The sequence below is a fragment of the Carassius auratus genome, chromosome 9 (genome assembly GCF_003368295.1).
Source record: "Carassius auratus strain Wakin chromosome 9, ASM336829v1, whole genome shotgun sequence".
NCBI classification, from domain to species: domain Eukaryota; kingdom Metazoa; phylum Chordata; class Actinopteri; order Cypriniformes; family Cyprinidae; genus Carassius; species Carassius auratus.
The window spans coordinates 2,492,104-2,505,870 of NC_039251.1; the positions used below are offsets into that span (position 1 = coordinate 2,492,104).

Here is a 13,767-nt window from a genome sequence, read left to right on the forward strand (position 1 = left end):
GTGTGTGTGTGTGTGTGTGTGTGTGTGTGTGTGTGTGTGTGTGTGTGTGTGTGTTTGTTTTGTGAGTCAGGGGTGCGTTCGGATTACATAGTTTATTAAATCAATGTATAGTAACGCACCGCATTTAACGTCCAGTAATGTTAACGCCGTTGTAACGACGGGAAAAGTAATTAGTTAGATTACCCCGTTACTGAAAAAATAACGTCGTTACCTAACGCTGTTCTTTTAAACGGCGTTATTCCAAACACTGGAGGATAGCCATCAGGGGGCTCGTGGTGCTGTGGTGGTATGTGGACAGGTCTTTGGTCGGCTCCAGGCTGGAAGCTGATAGGAGAGTACACTCCCTTCTTGTACTTCTCCTGAAGCACTGTCTGTCAAAGGCACATCCCTTGAAATCCCTATGATGGTTATTAAAGAGCCATTTCTCTTGACATGCCTTCATAAATTTCACTCAGTCGCAGAACTGACAGAACTGACCTGTCTGGAAGGCCACAGGTCAAGATACAGGTTGTTCCTGAAAACATACATATAACAACATACACAGTGTTCATTAAAGGTTCTTGTAACAATCTTGCAGATGACAATAATCACAAACCATTTTGAAAAAAGTACTTTTCAAAACAGTATTTATTAAATCCACTTCTCATTCCTACACCTTGCCTGATGCCTTCTGTCAATCTTCTTTCCTTCGGCCTAGCACACAAAACCACCATTTCATTTGTCGGACCGGGCTTAAAGCCCTGTAAATAAATATTGCATAAGAACTTATTAACTTTGTGATATGTTTTGTTTATTTAGATCAATGATTACATATTCTCATAAAATGGAATGCTGCACTCTCTGTATTATTGTAAGTTGATGTGAGAAATGAGGACAAGAAAAAACAAACATCACAAAGAAGATGTAGGTTAATATAATGTGTATATTAACAGTATATTAATCGCTGCTCAGACCCAGTGCAGCTGTGAGCAGAGGACATCTGTTGGCTGTAATGTGCTGTTTAGTAGAGCAATGCTGCTGTTACAAACACGCCAGGTTTACAATATTCAAAAACAAGTTGGCAAAGGGAGAATATGTTTTAACAATAGAAAAGAAGACATAATAATTACTCGACTTCGAATTGGACATTCTGGTTTAAATCATTCATTATTCACAATAGGGAAACATCAGTCAGGATTATGTACAACATGCAGTAAAGCAGAGCATATTGAGCATGTACTTCTACATTGTGCATTATATTCCAAAGAAAGAGAAGAGTTATTTAAGAAACTGAGAAACATGGGAATAATTAATTTTACTATATCAAATCTGTTAAGTTGTGCCTCAGGGCAGACAAGTACTATGAGAGAAATTCTTAGGTATCTGCAGATAACAGGATTGGAAAGCAGAACATAAATTCCATATTAATACTACTGGTTGGTTTATTTATGTAATTATTATTATTTATTTATTTATTTATTTATATTTAATTATTTATATTTAATTTATTTTTTTGTTTTTATTTATTTATTTATTTATTTATTTTTTACTTCCTTCCCGTTAATGCTTCATACTCCAGTCCAGTTGGTGGCAGTAATACACCATAAGTTGGCTTGTCAACCGCAATTAAATCATACAAGAAGAAGAAGAAGTCTCGGCGCCATCTTTGTTTTCCGTGTCTCGAATAAAAGTGAAAGTAAATGTTCGGAGTTAATGTTTCTCCATTTAAACAGCCAGAATCAATTCTATACGGAATATCAAAGTGTTTCATATGAACTAAGCCATGATTTTCGTGTAGCTGCTTCATAGAAAGGCGGTGGATTTTGTGAATCTGTGTAAATAAGGTGAGTGCTGAGTGCTTTACAGTGACTTCCGCTTTCAGATTTACTCTGAAGGACGTTTAGTTTTATATGTTTTAATATTTTCTTGTTTTAGCAGATGAAGGTGGTTTGATGGTGTTTGGTGTTGTGTGTGGTTTATTAGATCATTGTGTATCTGAACATGTGTATCTCATGATCTGTTTCTCTCAGGATCCGTTCAGCTGAATTATTGAGTTTGTCATTTCTATTCAGTGCTGGAGATCAGATTCTGTTTCATCATGGAGGACACACAAACATCCACAGATCAAGAGTTTTCTCCTGGATGCAGGTACTTTGAAAAAACACTGTTTTAAATAACCTTCATTGATGGGAGTTTTTGTGTCTGGAGACAAACAATATTGTGATAATATAGAGACGAGACGTGAAATTCAACCAAGTATGGTGACCCATACTCAGAATTCGTGCTCTGCATTTAACCCATCCAAAGTGAACACACACACACACACACACACACACACACACACACACACACACACACACACACACACACGGAGCAGTGGGTATCATTAATGGAGCAGTGGGTATCATTAATGTTGCAGCACCCCGGGAGCAGTTGCTCAGTTGGGGGTTCAGTGTCTTGCTCAAGACAAAAATGAAATGTTGAAAAAATTTATATATGGTTTATGTGTGTTTTTCAAGTCATCTACAGGTAATAAAATATATGAATGATACAGTGCTAATTGACAGCATTTTTTATTACAGTACAGAAGCTATAAAATATATTTTCTGCTCTATCCTGTGATAAAAATAGAAAAAGTGTTTGTAGTAACTTTATAGAATTATAGAATACAAATTATTTGCTATTGTCCAGTAGTATAATTTTTTTCTTAGCCACTTAAAAATTGTAAAAGGTTTTTTTTTTTGTTTTTTTTTTTTTTTTTTTTTGTCAATTAGATATACATATTATTATTATTATTATTATTATTATTAATATATTTCATATTTCTGCCCCCCTCACTTCTGAAATGATTGCTGCGTCCCTGTCCTGTAACATAACTGAATATTAAACTTTAGCTATATGCCATTTTATCTTCATTTTAGGGATCAAAAAGGTTTTGTGGCTCCACGTGAATTTATATTCAGTGGGAAATGGCCCAAAATGGAAAGAGGAACCAATTATAACCCCCCAGAGTCTCACAAAATCCTGAGGGGACACTGGGAATGTAGAGGAAACACTGTAGGATTGGCTGTCTGTCTCTCTCTCTGTGCGTGTGTGTGTGTGTGTGTGTGTGTGTGTGTGTGTGTGTGTGTGCTCTTGTTTTTGTATCATATCAGGACACAACTCTGTATAATGACATGGGTATGACACAGGTATTACAAGGAGAGGGTGACTTATGAGGACATAACCCATGTCCCCATTTTTCAAAACGCTTATAAATCATACAGAATGAGTTTTTTTGAGAAAGTAAAAATGCACAAAGTTTCCTGTGAGGGTTAGGGTTAGGTGTAGGGTTGGTGTAGGGCCATAGAATATACAGTTTGTACAGTATAAAAACCATTACACCTATGGGATGAACACACTTTTCACAAAAACAAACGTGTGTGTGTGTGTCTCCAGGGCTCGTCATGTCCAGGACAAGCGGATTTTGTGAAGGGGCAAGTGAAAGAGAATTGTACTTGCCCGACTGGACAAGAAACTTGATCAAAATTTTAATAGCAAACAATAACTAGGTCAGCACCGAAACTTTGGCGAGAATGATTCTGATTTTATAACATTTTATTTCAGTGTAAAATGTGTTTAATAATGAATAATGTATTGACAGTATCGAGGTCTCGTCAGTTGAGGCTCATGTAGTCTGTCTGACTCACGAGAAATAAACACTATAAGAACAGCACACACATAGAAACAAACATGAACAATACTGCTGTAGAAAAAATATAAATATTCTATTTAAAATATGCAACATCACACGACCAGTCATGTTTTCCCGACTTTCAGCTCGATTGCAAATGTGATATTTTATACAGCTTTAGTTAAATAAACAAGTAATATTAACTGACTTCCATTTTAGACACATTATGGATCGTTTCTGCTCCATTTCGCTAACAAAAATAGCTCTAAGCAAAGCCACAGCAGAACAGTCGCACATCTCAGAGCAACACACAACAGTGTTTCGTTACTAAATTATTCATTTTCGAACGAGTCAATGATTCAGTGAGTCATTTATAAAAATGGTTACTTGCTTCATTTATCGAATGAATCAGCCGTTTGAACGAATTATTTTTAAGCATTAAGAAAGTGACTTGCCACCACTTACTGATGGTTTAATTTCATATTTAAAAGTATCAATACATTTTTCCAACATTTCATTTTTGTAAAGATGTTTCAAAGTAAAACATTAATCTAATAACATGATTAATGCATTTGGGAAGATTAATTTTGTTGATACTGATTTCATTTGAATAGTAACAACCATATGCTAACGTCATTTATTGATCACATGTAAGAATTTGACGTAAATGGAGACATGTACATTTAAGCCCAATCCCAATTCTATTTTATACCCCTTCCCCTTCCCCATGTCCCTTGTAACAGAAAATATTCCCCTAAGGATTGGGACACCACTACTATACCGTCACACGCCATCATTCGTCATCTAGCTCTTACAATACACACATATACTGGTGTGCATTAGAGCCTTTAATTATCATTCTGTATTAATCAGCTGCTTACTGACACACACATCAGAAATCACGCAGCTCACACATCCAGGAGAAAATAAACTTGTCAACGCTGCCCCATGACTTTTATTGAATACAGTTTAAATACTGAATCACTACATTATATTTTCCAGCGACGAGAGAATAAACTCGCTGTTTTTAAGTAAACTCACTCTAAAAAGATAAACGCACAGACGCGAATACACGCAACTTCTCTCTCTCTCTCTCTCTCTCTCTCTCTCTCGAATAGGCAATATTTGAGAAAATGGTTTAGGGATTTCTAATTATTGGGGGATTAGCCCCCATCAATGTCTCCTGATCAGACATATGCTGTGGCACTATCATGCAGTCTGTAATGATATGACATTAGCAAATATTAGCGATTTTGAGATAATTCATACTGCTTTGTCTGAAGTGTGGTCCCGAATCTTCGTTTGAAGAGCTATCTGGCCCTTCCCCTTACCCCTTCCCCTCCAACCACAAGAGAATCGAGACGAAACGGAGGGGTAGGGGAAAGGGGTAGAATTGAGATAATCAGTTTAGGAAAATATTGTCCTTCATAAAGTTAAAAAGTGTAACAGCAGTCTGTTTAAGCAAATATAAAAAAAATATGCTGATTAAAGTAATACCTGATAGAGCACTGATGAGACTATTGCTTCAAAAAAAAAAAAAAAAAGTTTTTTCCCCCGGACAAGTAACTTTTTTACTCTGACAAGTGAATGATGGATTTACTTGTCCGAAGTGTCAAAAGCTTAATGTCGAGCCCTGGTCTCTCTCTATGCGTGCGTGTCTGTGTGTGTGTGTGCGTGTATGTGTGTGTGTGTGTGTGTGTGTGTGTGTGTGTGTGTGTGTGTCTGTGTGTGTGTGTGTGTGTGTGTGCGCCAGTTCACCATACTTGGGGTCTTACCTAGGGGCCCTGAACACCTTAATCTGCCTCATACAGTGTTTTTAATGAAACATAAAAGACTTTAGAAGAAAATGATTATGATCATAAAGGATTATATCTGTTGTGTTATAGATTATTTCATCATAAGAGATCATTAGCAGAGTCCAGCTGTGTGTCTGTGAGGAGTGATGCTTCTATGGATCCTCCAGTAAAAAAGTTTAAGTGTGGAGATACAAAGACTGATCTCAGGTACAGTTTTACATAAATATTATTATAACATGTCATTTTATATTATCAAAATCTATATTTTCTACAATATATGATAAATGTTTCATGTACATTGCTAAAAGATATTTTTTATCTTTATCTGATATTTTAATAATATATAGTGTTACACGTAGAGATGCATTTGTGAAAGCACTCAGTTCTATTTAACGTCTTTGGTAATAAAAAAAAGTGTAAATGAAATGATCCTGAAGTGATTGTTTAAATAATATATGAGTTTGTACTTTGTTAAATATGATAATTGAAAGGATTAACTTTAATCTCTCTCTGTTATAGTTCGGTTGATCAGAAGAGATCAGAAGCAGAGTCCAGCTGTGTGTCTGTGAGGAGTGATGCGTCTATGGATCCTCCAATGAAGTTTAAGAGTGGAGATACAAAGACTGATCTCAGGTACAGTTTTATAGAAATATTAGGGTAAACGCACATATTAAGCTCACCAAAATCTACACTGAGACATTTTTAGTTTAAAAGATATTTGTTTCAGTGTAAGATGTTATGTTATAAAATATTTATCTCACACAAAAATATGAAATGTTATTTTAAATGAAAAAAATGTTTTGATTAAGATGTATATCATTAAATGCAAAAAGTCCGGCTGAGCTTAATGGGCACATGTTTGTACACCCCTGTTCCCATTAAACTCACATCATGTAGCAAGGGAACACCTACTCGCATATGACATTTACCAACAAAATGTATCTTAGAAAATTTTAATTAATCTGTTGTTTTCTTTGAGTGAGTAAACAAGTTGATTTTCACATCATTTTGAAGCAAAAATTCTAGGCTACAAGCTCCAGGTTTAACAGACTTGTGAACAAATGTTCTGTATGTGTTTTATGACCTTATTTCAGTGACTTCAGAATTTAAATTTTTCACTAACCGTGCTTAAACATTGTTTTCTCAAAAACACAATCATGTACATACATGCTATTTACACATTATTTTATCCCAGTTTGTACTGAATACAGTGTTTTCGGACTTTAGCCATGAATATGTTTAGAAGCAACTGAAAAAAAAAACACAAAAGTCAGGGCATGTCAAACTTTTCCAGGCCCCCAAAACCCCCTTAGACCTCAGAGGGTTAAAACCAGCAAATCCTAATGGAATATGTCCCAAAGCACACTACAGAAAACAAAAAAACCAACAACCCTGATTTTAATGATTTCTGATTTTTAAATGTTTCTATCAAAGTTACAGTTGAGGTCAAAAGTTTACATCCCCCTTTCAAAATCTGCAAATTGTTAATTATTTTACTAAAATGAGGGATCATGCAAAATGCATGTTATTGTTTATTGTATTTATTGTACTGATCTGAATAAGATTTTGGATAAGATCTGGATACAGACTGGATCTGGTGGCTACGGTGACCTCGGAATAAGAGAGAAACAGACAAATATTAGCGTAGATGCCATTCTTCTAGTGATGTAGCAAGTACATTGTGTGTTATGGGAAGTGTTCCCGGTTCCGGTTTACCTAATTAATGCAGCCTAAAAATCCTTTAATGGATTTGGATATTAAAAGCATATTAGTATGTTATGTGTAAGCCAGGTTAAAGAGATGGGTCTTTAATCTAGATTTAAACTGCAAAAGTGTGTCTGCCTCCCGAACAATGTTAGGTAGGTTATTCCAGAGTTTAGGTGCTAAATAGGAAAAGGATCTGCCGTCCGCAGTTGATTTTGATTTGAGTTTTGAGAACGCAGTGGACCTAGAAGATTATAATGTAACAGGAGCTCATTCAAATACTGAGGTGCTAAACCATTCAGGGCTTTATAAGTAATAAGCAATATTTTAAAATCTATACGATGTTTGATAGGGAGCCAGTGCAGTGTGGACAGGACCGGGCTAATATGGTCATACTTCCTGGTTCTAGTAAGAACTCTTGCTGCTGCATTTTGGACTAGCTGTAGTTTGTTTACTAAGCGTGCAGAACAACCACCCAATAAAGCATTGCAATAGTCTAACCTTGAGGTCATAAATGCATGGATTAACATTTCTGCATTTGACATTGAGAGCATAGGCCGTAATTTAGATATATTTTTGAGATGGTTTTACAAATGCTAGAAACGTGGCTTTCTAAGGAAAGATTGCGATCAAGTAGCACACCTAGGTTCCTAACTGATGAAGAAGAATTGACAGAGCAACCATCAAGTCTTAGACCGTGTTCTAGGTTATTACATGCAGAGTTTTTAGGTCCTATAATTAACACCTCTGTTTTTTCAGAATTTAGCAGTAAGAAATTACTCGTCATCCAGTTTTTTATATCGACTATGCATTCCATTAGTTTTTCAAATTGGTGTGTTTCACCGCGCTGTGAAGAAATATAGAGCTGAGTATCATCAGCATAACAGTGAAAGCTAACACCATGTTTCCTGATGATATCTCCCAAGGGTAAGATATAAAGCGTGAAGAGTAATGTGTATGAATCTGGAACAGAAGATTTATGTACAGATTTGTGCATTATTTACTCTTTATACAGTTGTATAAATAAAGAGATCGGCATATGTATTTACAGTACTTGAGAAAGAGGCAGTAATTAGAGCTGGAGAATGAATTACAGAAGTGAATTGCAGAACGCAGGTAATGATTGATGTGCTAGTTGTTTAAGCTGGAGATGGTGTTTGATGAAGGAAGTACAGACTCTGCTGGGTCTTTATCACGATGGAGTCGATGTGAGTGTCTCACTTCAGGTTCTTAATGCATGGTTTTATCTTCAGGAGCATCAGTGAGTGTTTGAATCTTCTGTAATAGTTGTGTTTGAGTCCTTCAGTTGTCTTCAGTGTGAAAACATAAATCTCAAAATCATACAGTCACTGCTGAAAAATGTTTAAAAACACAACAATGCTGGAAAACTAAAGAATTTGTGGGAGCTGAAGGATTTTTCTGAAGAACAGCAGACAGTTTAACTGTTCAGGACAAACTAGAGACTCATGAACAACTATCACTAAACACAAACACACAGCTGTGGATCATTCAGCTAACAACACAGTATTGAGTGAGTCGAGGGGATTTTTAATGGGGTCATTTTTATAACTTCAACTATTTTCTCTTGTGGATTAAATGTAAACAACTTTTATTTGAGATATCTTATCCATTATTAGCGCATTATTGAGGCACAAAAACTGAAACAAGTGGAGGAAAAAAAAGAACAAAAGTTTTGTGCCTTTCTTACAGAATCAGAATGCAACAAAACATGATTTTCATTTTTACAGAATACCTTCATCGAAGACACACTTTGAAGCGAAACAGACGTTTATGATTTCAATCATTGAAGAGAAAGACTGCACTGATGAATAAAACATGAATTTGATGTAAACAATAGATCTACATAATATTCAGATATGAAGTTCACAGAGGAAATAGTGTATTAGTCCTACAGTTATGGCATACAGTGATATTTACACCTGAAACATGTTCATAGACTAGACAGTAGTAGCAGTAGTTCTAGTGTTTTATCATGAAGAACAGTTAATAACACACTTACCCAGAAGTGCAGCTCAGAATCAGTTTATAGTTGTTTGGCTGCTTTATAATAGTCTTGTAGAGCTGCGGTTAGTGTTCTTGTCACTAGACAGTACTTCAGTTTGTAATAGACAAATATCATTGGGCAAATATCAGTAATCAGTGTGCTGGACGTGACTTTAAAATACTATGTTATATGCCTATGTAGAGATCTGAATGCCTTGAGATTTTCTTTCGTATAGACACTGGGTTTTTCCTCAAGATAAATGTAGTTTGAACTATTTGTTTGGATGATTGACCCCTGTATGACTGAGAGTGCGGTCAGAAAACCTCACAGCATTGCTAAGAGTTTGTTTATTAGTGGAAGACAAACTGTCTTCTGCTGGAAACCATTCACACATGTGGAGAAGGCGTCCGGATCAGATGATCATGATGTAAATGTGTTTTGGCGTCACATCTGACTGATGCTGCAGATTCTCACTTTCTGTCATCATCACTGTTTACAGCAAAAGAGTGTGATATTTCTGTGTGTTTTCTCAGGATCTGCAGTCAGAGATCTTCATCTCCTGATCACAGCTGTGTGTCTCTGAAGAGTGACGAATCCATGCTTGATCCTCCTAAACTCAGTGATGAAGCAGTGACCTCTGACCCCAGGTGAGGATAATCGTGTGGTGATAATTGAACTGCTTTATAGGAGTCAGAAACACACTCAATACACACAGACACTCGACACAATGAGCACACGAGCTCCTACATTAATGATCACTTCAGACTGTATGGTGATTCTCCACATTTAAGAGAGTAAAGAATAATAATGAAGATGTTTGTTCTGCAGTGTAAGGTGTTGAAGACTCTGTGAGGAGCTGCAGGAGCTTGTTTTATTGGCTCTTGTGCTCCTGAACACACTTCACTGTTCACACACATCTAGTGTTTGCTGCAGATCAGAGTAAAATGCTCACACTGTCGAGTCCTGACAGAGAGATGAGTTATGATTTTATTACACAAAGAGTTAAACAGATCAACAAACTGAAATTATACTGAAAATACAAGACTGAACTCTCTATCAGTTTAGATGTTAATTTACACATCCTTTATTTTGATAAATGTTTAATCAGTTGTTCTTGTGATATTTGAGCAGAGCAGATGGAGAGCGAAGCATCTCTGGAGGATTCTCCTCTGTCTTCTGTCTGAACAACACGAGCGTTACAGCGTCTCTGAATAAACATGATCAAGCAGTGAATGATGAACTACAGAGAGTCAAAGAGCAGCACAAAACCAGCATGAAGAACAAGTATGAGAGATTATGTGAGGGACTGAAACTCCAGGAGAATGAAAGCCTCCTGAACAGCATCTACACACAGCTCTACATCATAGAGGGAGAGAGAGAAGGAGTGAATGAAGAACATGAGGTTTTACAGATGGAGAAAACAGCCAGAACACAACCCTCACAAGACACTCCAATCTACTGCAATGACATCTTTAAAGCCTCCGCTGAAGCAGGATCTGAGGAGAAAGAGCAGATCAAGACTGTTCTTACTAAAGGCATCGCTGGAATCGGAAAAACCGTCTCTGTGCAGAAGTTCATTCTGGACTGGGCCGAGGGAAAAGCCAATCAGGATGTAGATTTCATGTTTGTGCTTCCATTTCGAGAGCTGAACTTGATCCGAGATCATCAGTACAGTCTTCACAGACTTCTGCTGGACTTTCATCCTGAACTTCGAGATCTGGACTCACAGATTTATGAGGAGTGTAAAGTTGTGTTCATCTTTGATGGTCTGGATGAAAGCAGAATCACACTGATGTTTTCAGACGCTCAGAAAGTTTGTGATGTGACTGAGACTTCATCAGTGGCTGTGTTGATGTCAAAGCTGATGAAAGGAGAGCTGCTTCCCTCTGCTCTCATCTGGATCACCTCCAGACCAGCAGCAGCCAATCAGATCCCCTCCGAATACATCCACCGTCTGACAGAGATTCAGGGATTCACTGAGCCTCAGAAGGAGGAATATTTCAGGAAGAGAATCAGTGATGAGCATCAAGCCAGCAGAATCATCTCACACATCAGAAGAGCAAGAAGCCTCCACATCATGTGCCACATCCCCGTCTTCTGCTGGATCTCATCCACTGTGCTTCAGAAGCTCCTGGAAGAAGATCTGAGAGCAGAAATCCCTCAAACTCTGACTGAAATGTACATCCACTTCCTGCTGATTCAGATCAACATGAGGAAGCAGAAGTATGAAGAGAGAGATCCAGAGAAACTCCTGCCGTCCGACAGAGAAGTGATGGTGAAACTTGCTGAAGTGGCTTTCAAACAGCTGATGAAGGGCAATGTGATGTTCTATGAGGAGGACCTGATTGAGAGCGGCATAGACGTCACTGACGCCTCAGTGTTTTCTGGGATTTGCACTGAGATCTTTAAGCAGGAATCTGTGATTCATCAGAGGAAAGTCTACAGCTTCATTCATCTGAGCGTTCAGGAGTTTCTCGCTGCTTTCTATCTGTTTTACTGCTGTTTAACAAAGAACAAGAAAACACTGCATGAATTCAGATTAAACAGATCTTATAAAGTCTCTCTGTATGATCTACTAACATCAGCAGTAGATAAAGCTCTTGAGAGTGAGAATGGACATCTGGATCTGTTCCTGCGGTTCCTGCTGGGCGTCTCACTGGAGTCCAATCAGAGACTCTTACAGGATCTACTGACACACACAGAGAACAGCTCAAAGACCATCAGCAGAACCACACAGGACATTAAACACAAGATCAAGAGTAGTCATCATCTCTCAGCTGATCAGTCCATCAATCTGTTCCTCTGTCTGCTGGAAGTGAAAGATCAGACTCTGTTCAGAGAGATTCAGGAGTTTGTGAAATCAGACAAACACTCAGAGAAACTCTCTCCTGCTCACTGCTCAACAATCTCCTACATGATTCAGATGTCAGAGGAGCCTCTGGATGAACTGAACCCCATGAAATACAACACATCAGCTGAGGGGAGAAGAAGACTGATACCAGCTGTGATCAACTGCAGAAAAGCTGTGTGAGTGTTTCATCATCAACTAAACTATCATATTTAATAATCAATCTGACTCCTTTACAATAAATGTTCCTGAATGAGAGATTTTCTCCTGAATAACAGAATCTTAAAGGAGTCAGGACAGGTGTTTTTAATACAGTAGATATTAGAGTAAAGCGTGTGTTAGCGGCGCGGGTAAAAACAACCCCGTCACATGAGAATTTGTAATTGTAAAAACGTTATTGTCCCCCGTAGGGGCAATTTGTTCTGCAGCATGATATCACCACATACAAGACAAACACATACACAACATTAATAGCACATTGGGAAGTTATAAAACTTATATTTCTACCTCTTCCTATTTAAATTAAGCACCTTAATGGCATATGGAACAAACGAAAATTTGAATCTGTTAGTCTTGGCTAAAGGGACCCTGTACAAAGATCCTGAAGGGAGGGTCTGAAATGAATCGTAAAGAGGGTGAGATGCATCAGATATAATGTGATGCACTTTCTTTATCACCTGAATACCAAACAAATCTGACAACTCAGGCAATTTCACACCCAATACCTTACTGCAATTGTTTACAACCTTTAATAGAAGTTTTTCTCTGACCTTTAAAGAGGCAAACCAACAAATCAATGAGAAAGTTAAAATCGATTCAATATATGCCTTATAAAAAGCAATCATCAGTGTCCTATCAATATTAAATTTTGCCAATTTCCGTAAACAATAAAGTCTTTGTTGGCTCATCATGCACAATCTATTAGTATTCTCTGCAAAATTTAGTTTGTTATCGATGATAGTACCTAGGTACTTATAACTATCAACCAATTCAATCATCTGATTATCAACAAAAGTACCTGGAACTGCTGCCTGATTTCGCCGCAGGTCAATACACATGTCCTTGGTTTTCTCAACATTCAGAAGTAGACCAGCCTCACAACACCAATTTGCAAAATAATTAACAATTGGCCCGTGTTCCCTCTCCTCACCAACCAACAAACTCACAATAACTGTATCTTCAGCAAACTTAAGAATATACCGATTCTCAAGCTGACTACGAAACTCATTGTGTATAGGATGTAGAGGAGAGGAGAAAGTACACACCCCTGTGGGGAGCCAATAGATGTGATTATGGGATCTGACAGCGCGCCATTAACCCTTACCCTTTGAGACCTATTTGTAAGGAAATCCAGCAACCAAGCAGCCATTCTTGCATCCACACCAAAACTCGACCTAAGCTTGTGAACCAACAAATTTGTTCGAATCGTGTTAAACGCAGACGAAAAATCTACAAATAATAACCTTGCATGGTTACTACTACTCTCCAGATGTTTATACAACAGGTCCAATAAGGTCAGTGTTGCATCCTGCACAGCTCTTCCCACCCTATAGGCAAATTGCATTGGGTCGAGAAATGGAGTAGTTTTTTCCAATAATACCTCCTTTACTAATTTCTCAAATACCTACATTATAAGCGAGGTCAAGGAAACCGGTCTATAATCTGTCAAGCTTTTAGGACAGTTATTTTTTGCAACTGGAGTAATAATAGACTCTTTCCAAAGTTTTGGTACATACTGAACCTCAAAAGACCAATTAAAAAT

At 37.4% G+C, this 13,767-nt stretch overlaps 1 protein-coding gene across 11 annotated transcripts in view; it reads left to right on the top strand.

Moving 5' to 3' along the window:
• Positions 1-13,767, top strand: part of LOC113109173 (NACHT, LRR and PYD domains-containing protein 12-like) — a 1,059,377-nt gene that overhangs the window by 92,215 nt on the left and 953,395 nt on the right. The window contains exons 1-6 of one of the 11 annotated variants that reach the window (XM_026272802.1): positions 1,630-1,823; positions 2,046-2,127; positions 5,539-5,655; positions 5,968-6,081; positions 9,691-9,804; positions 10,286-12,188. The exons of 2 other annotated variants lie outside the window; for them this stretch is intronic. In XM_026272802.1, coding sequence (XP_026128587.1) covers positions 2,078-2,127; positions 5,539-5,655; positions 5,968-6,081; positions 9,691-9,804; positions 10,286-12,188 — 2,298 coding nt within the window. In that variant the 5' untranslated portion in view covers positions 1,630-1,823; positions 2,046-2,077. Of the gene's footprint in view, positions 1-1,629; positions 1,824-2,045; positions 2,128-5,538; positions 5,656-5,967; positions 6,082-9,690; positions 9,805-10,285; positions 12,189-13,767 lie in introns of those variants that run through there. 8 more of the 11 variants (XM_026272798.1, XM_026272799.1, XM_026272792.1 and 5 more) reach the window with 8 other exon arrangements.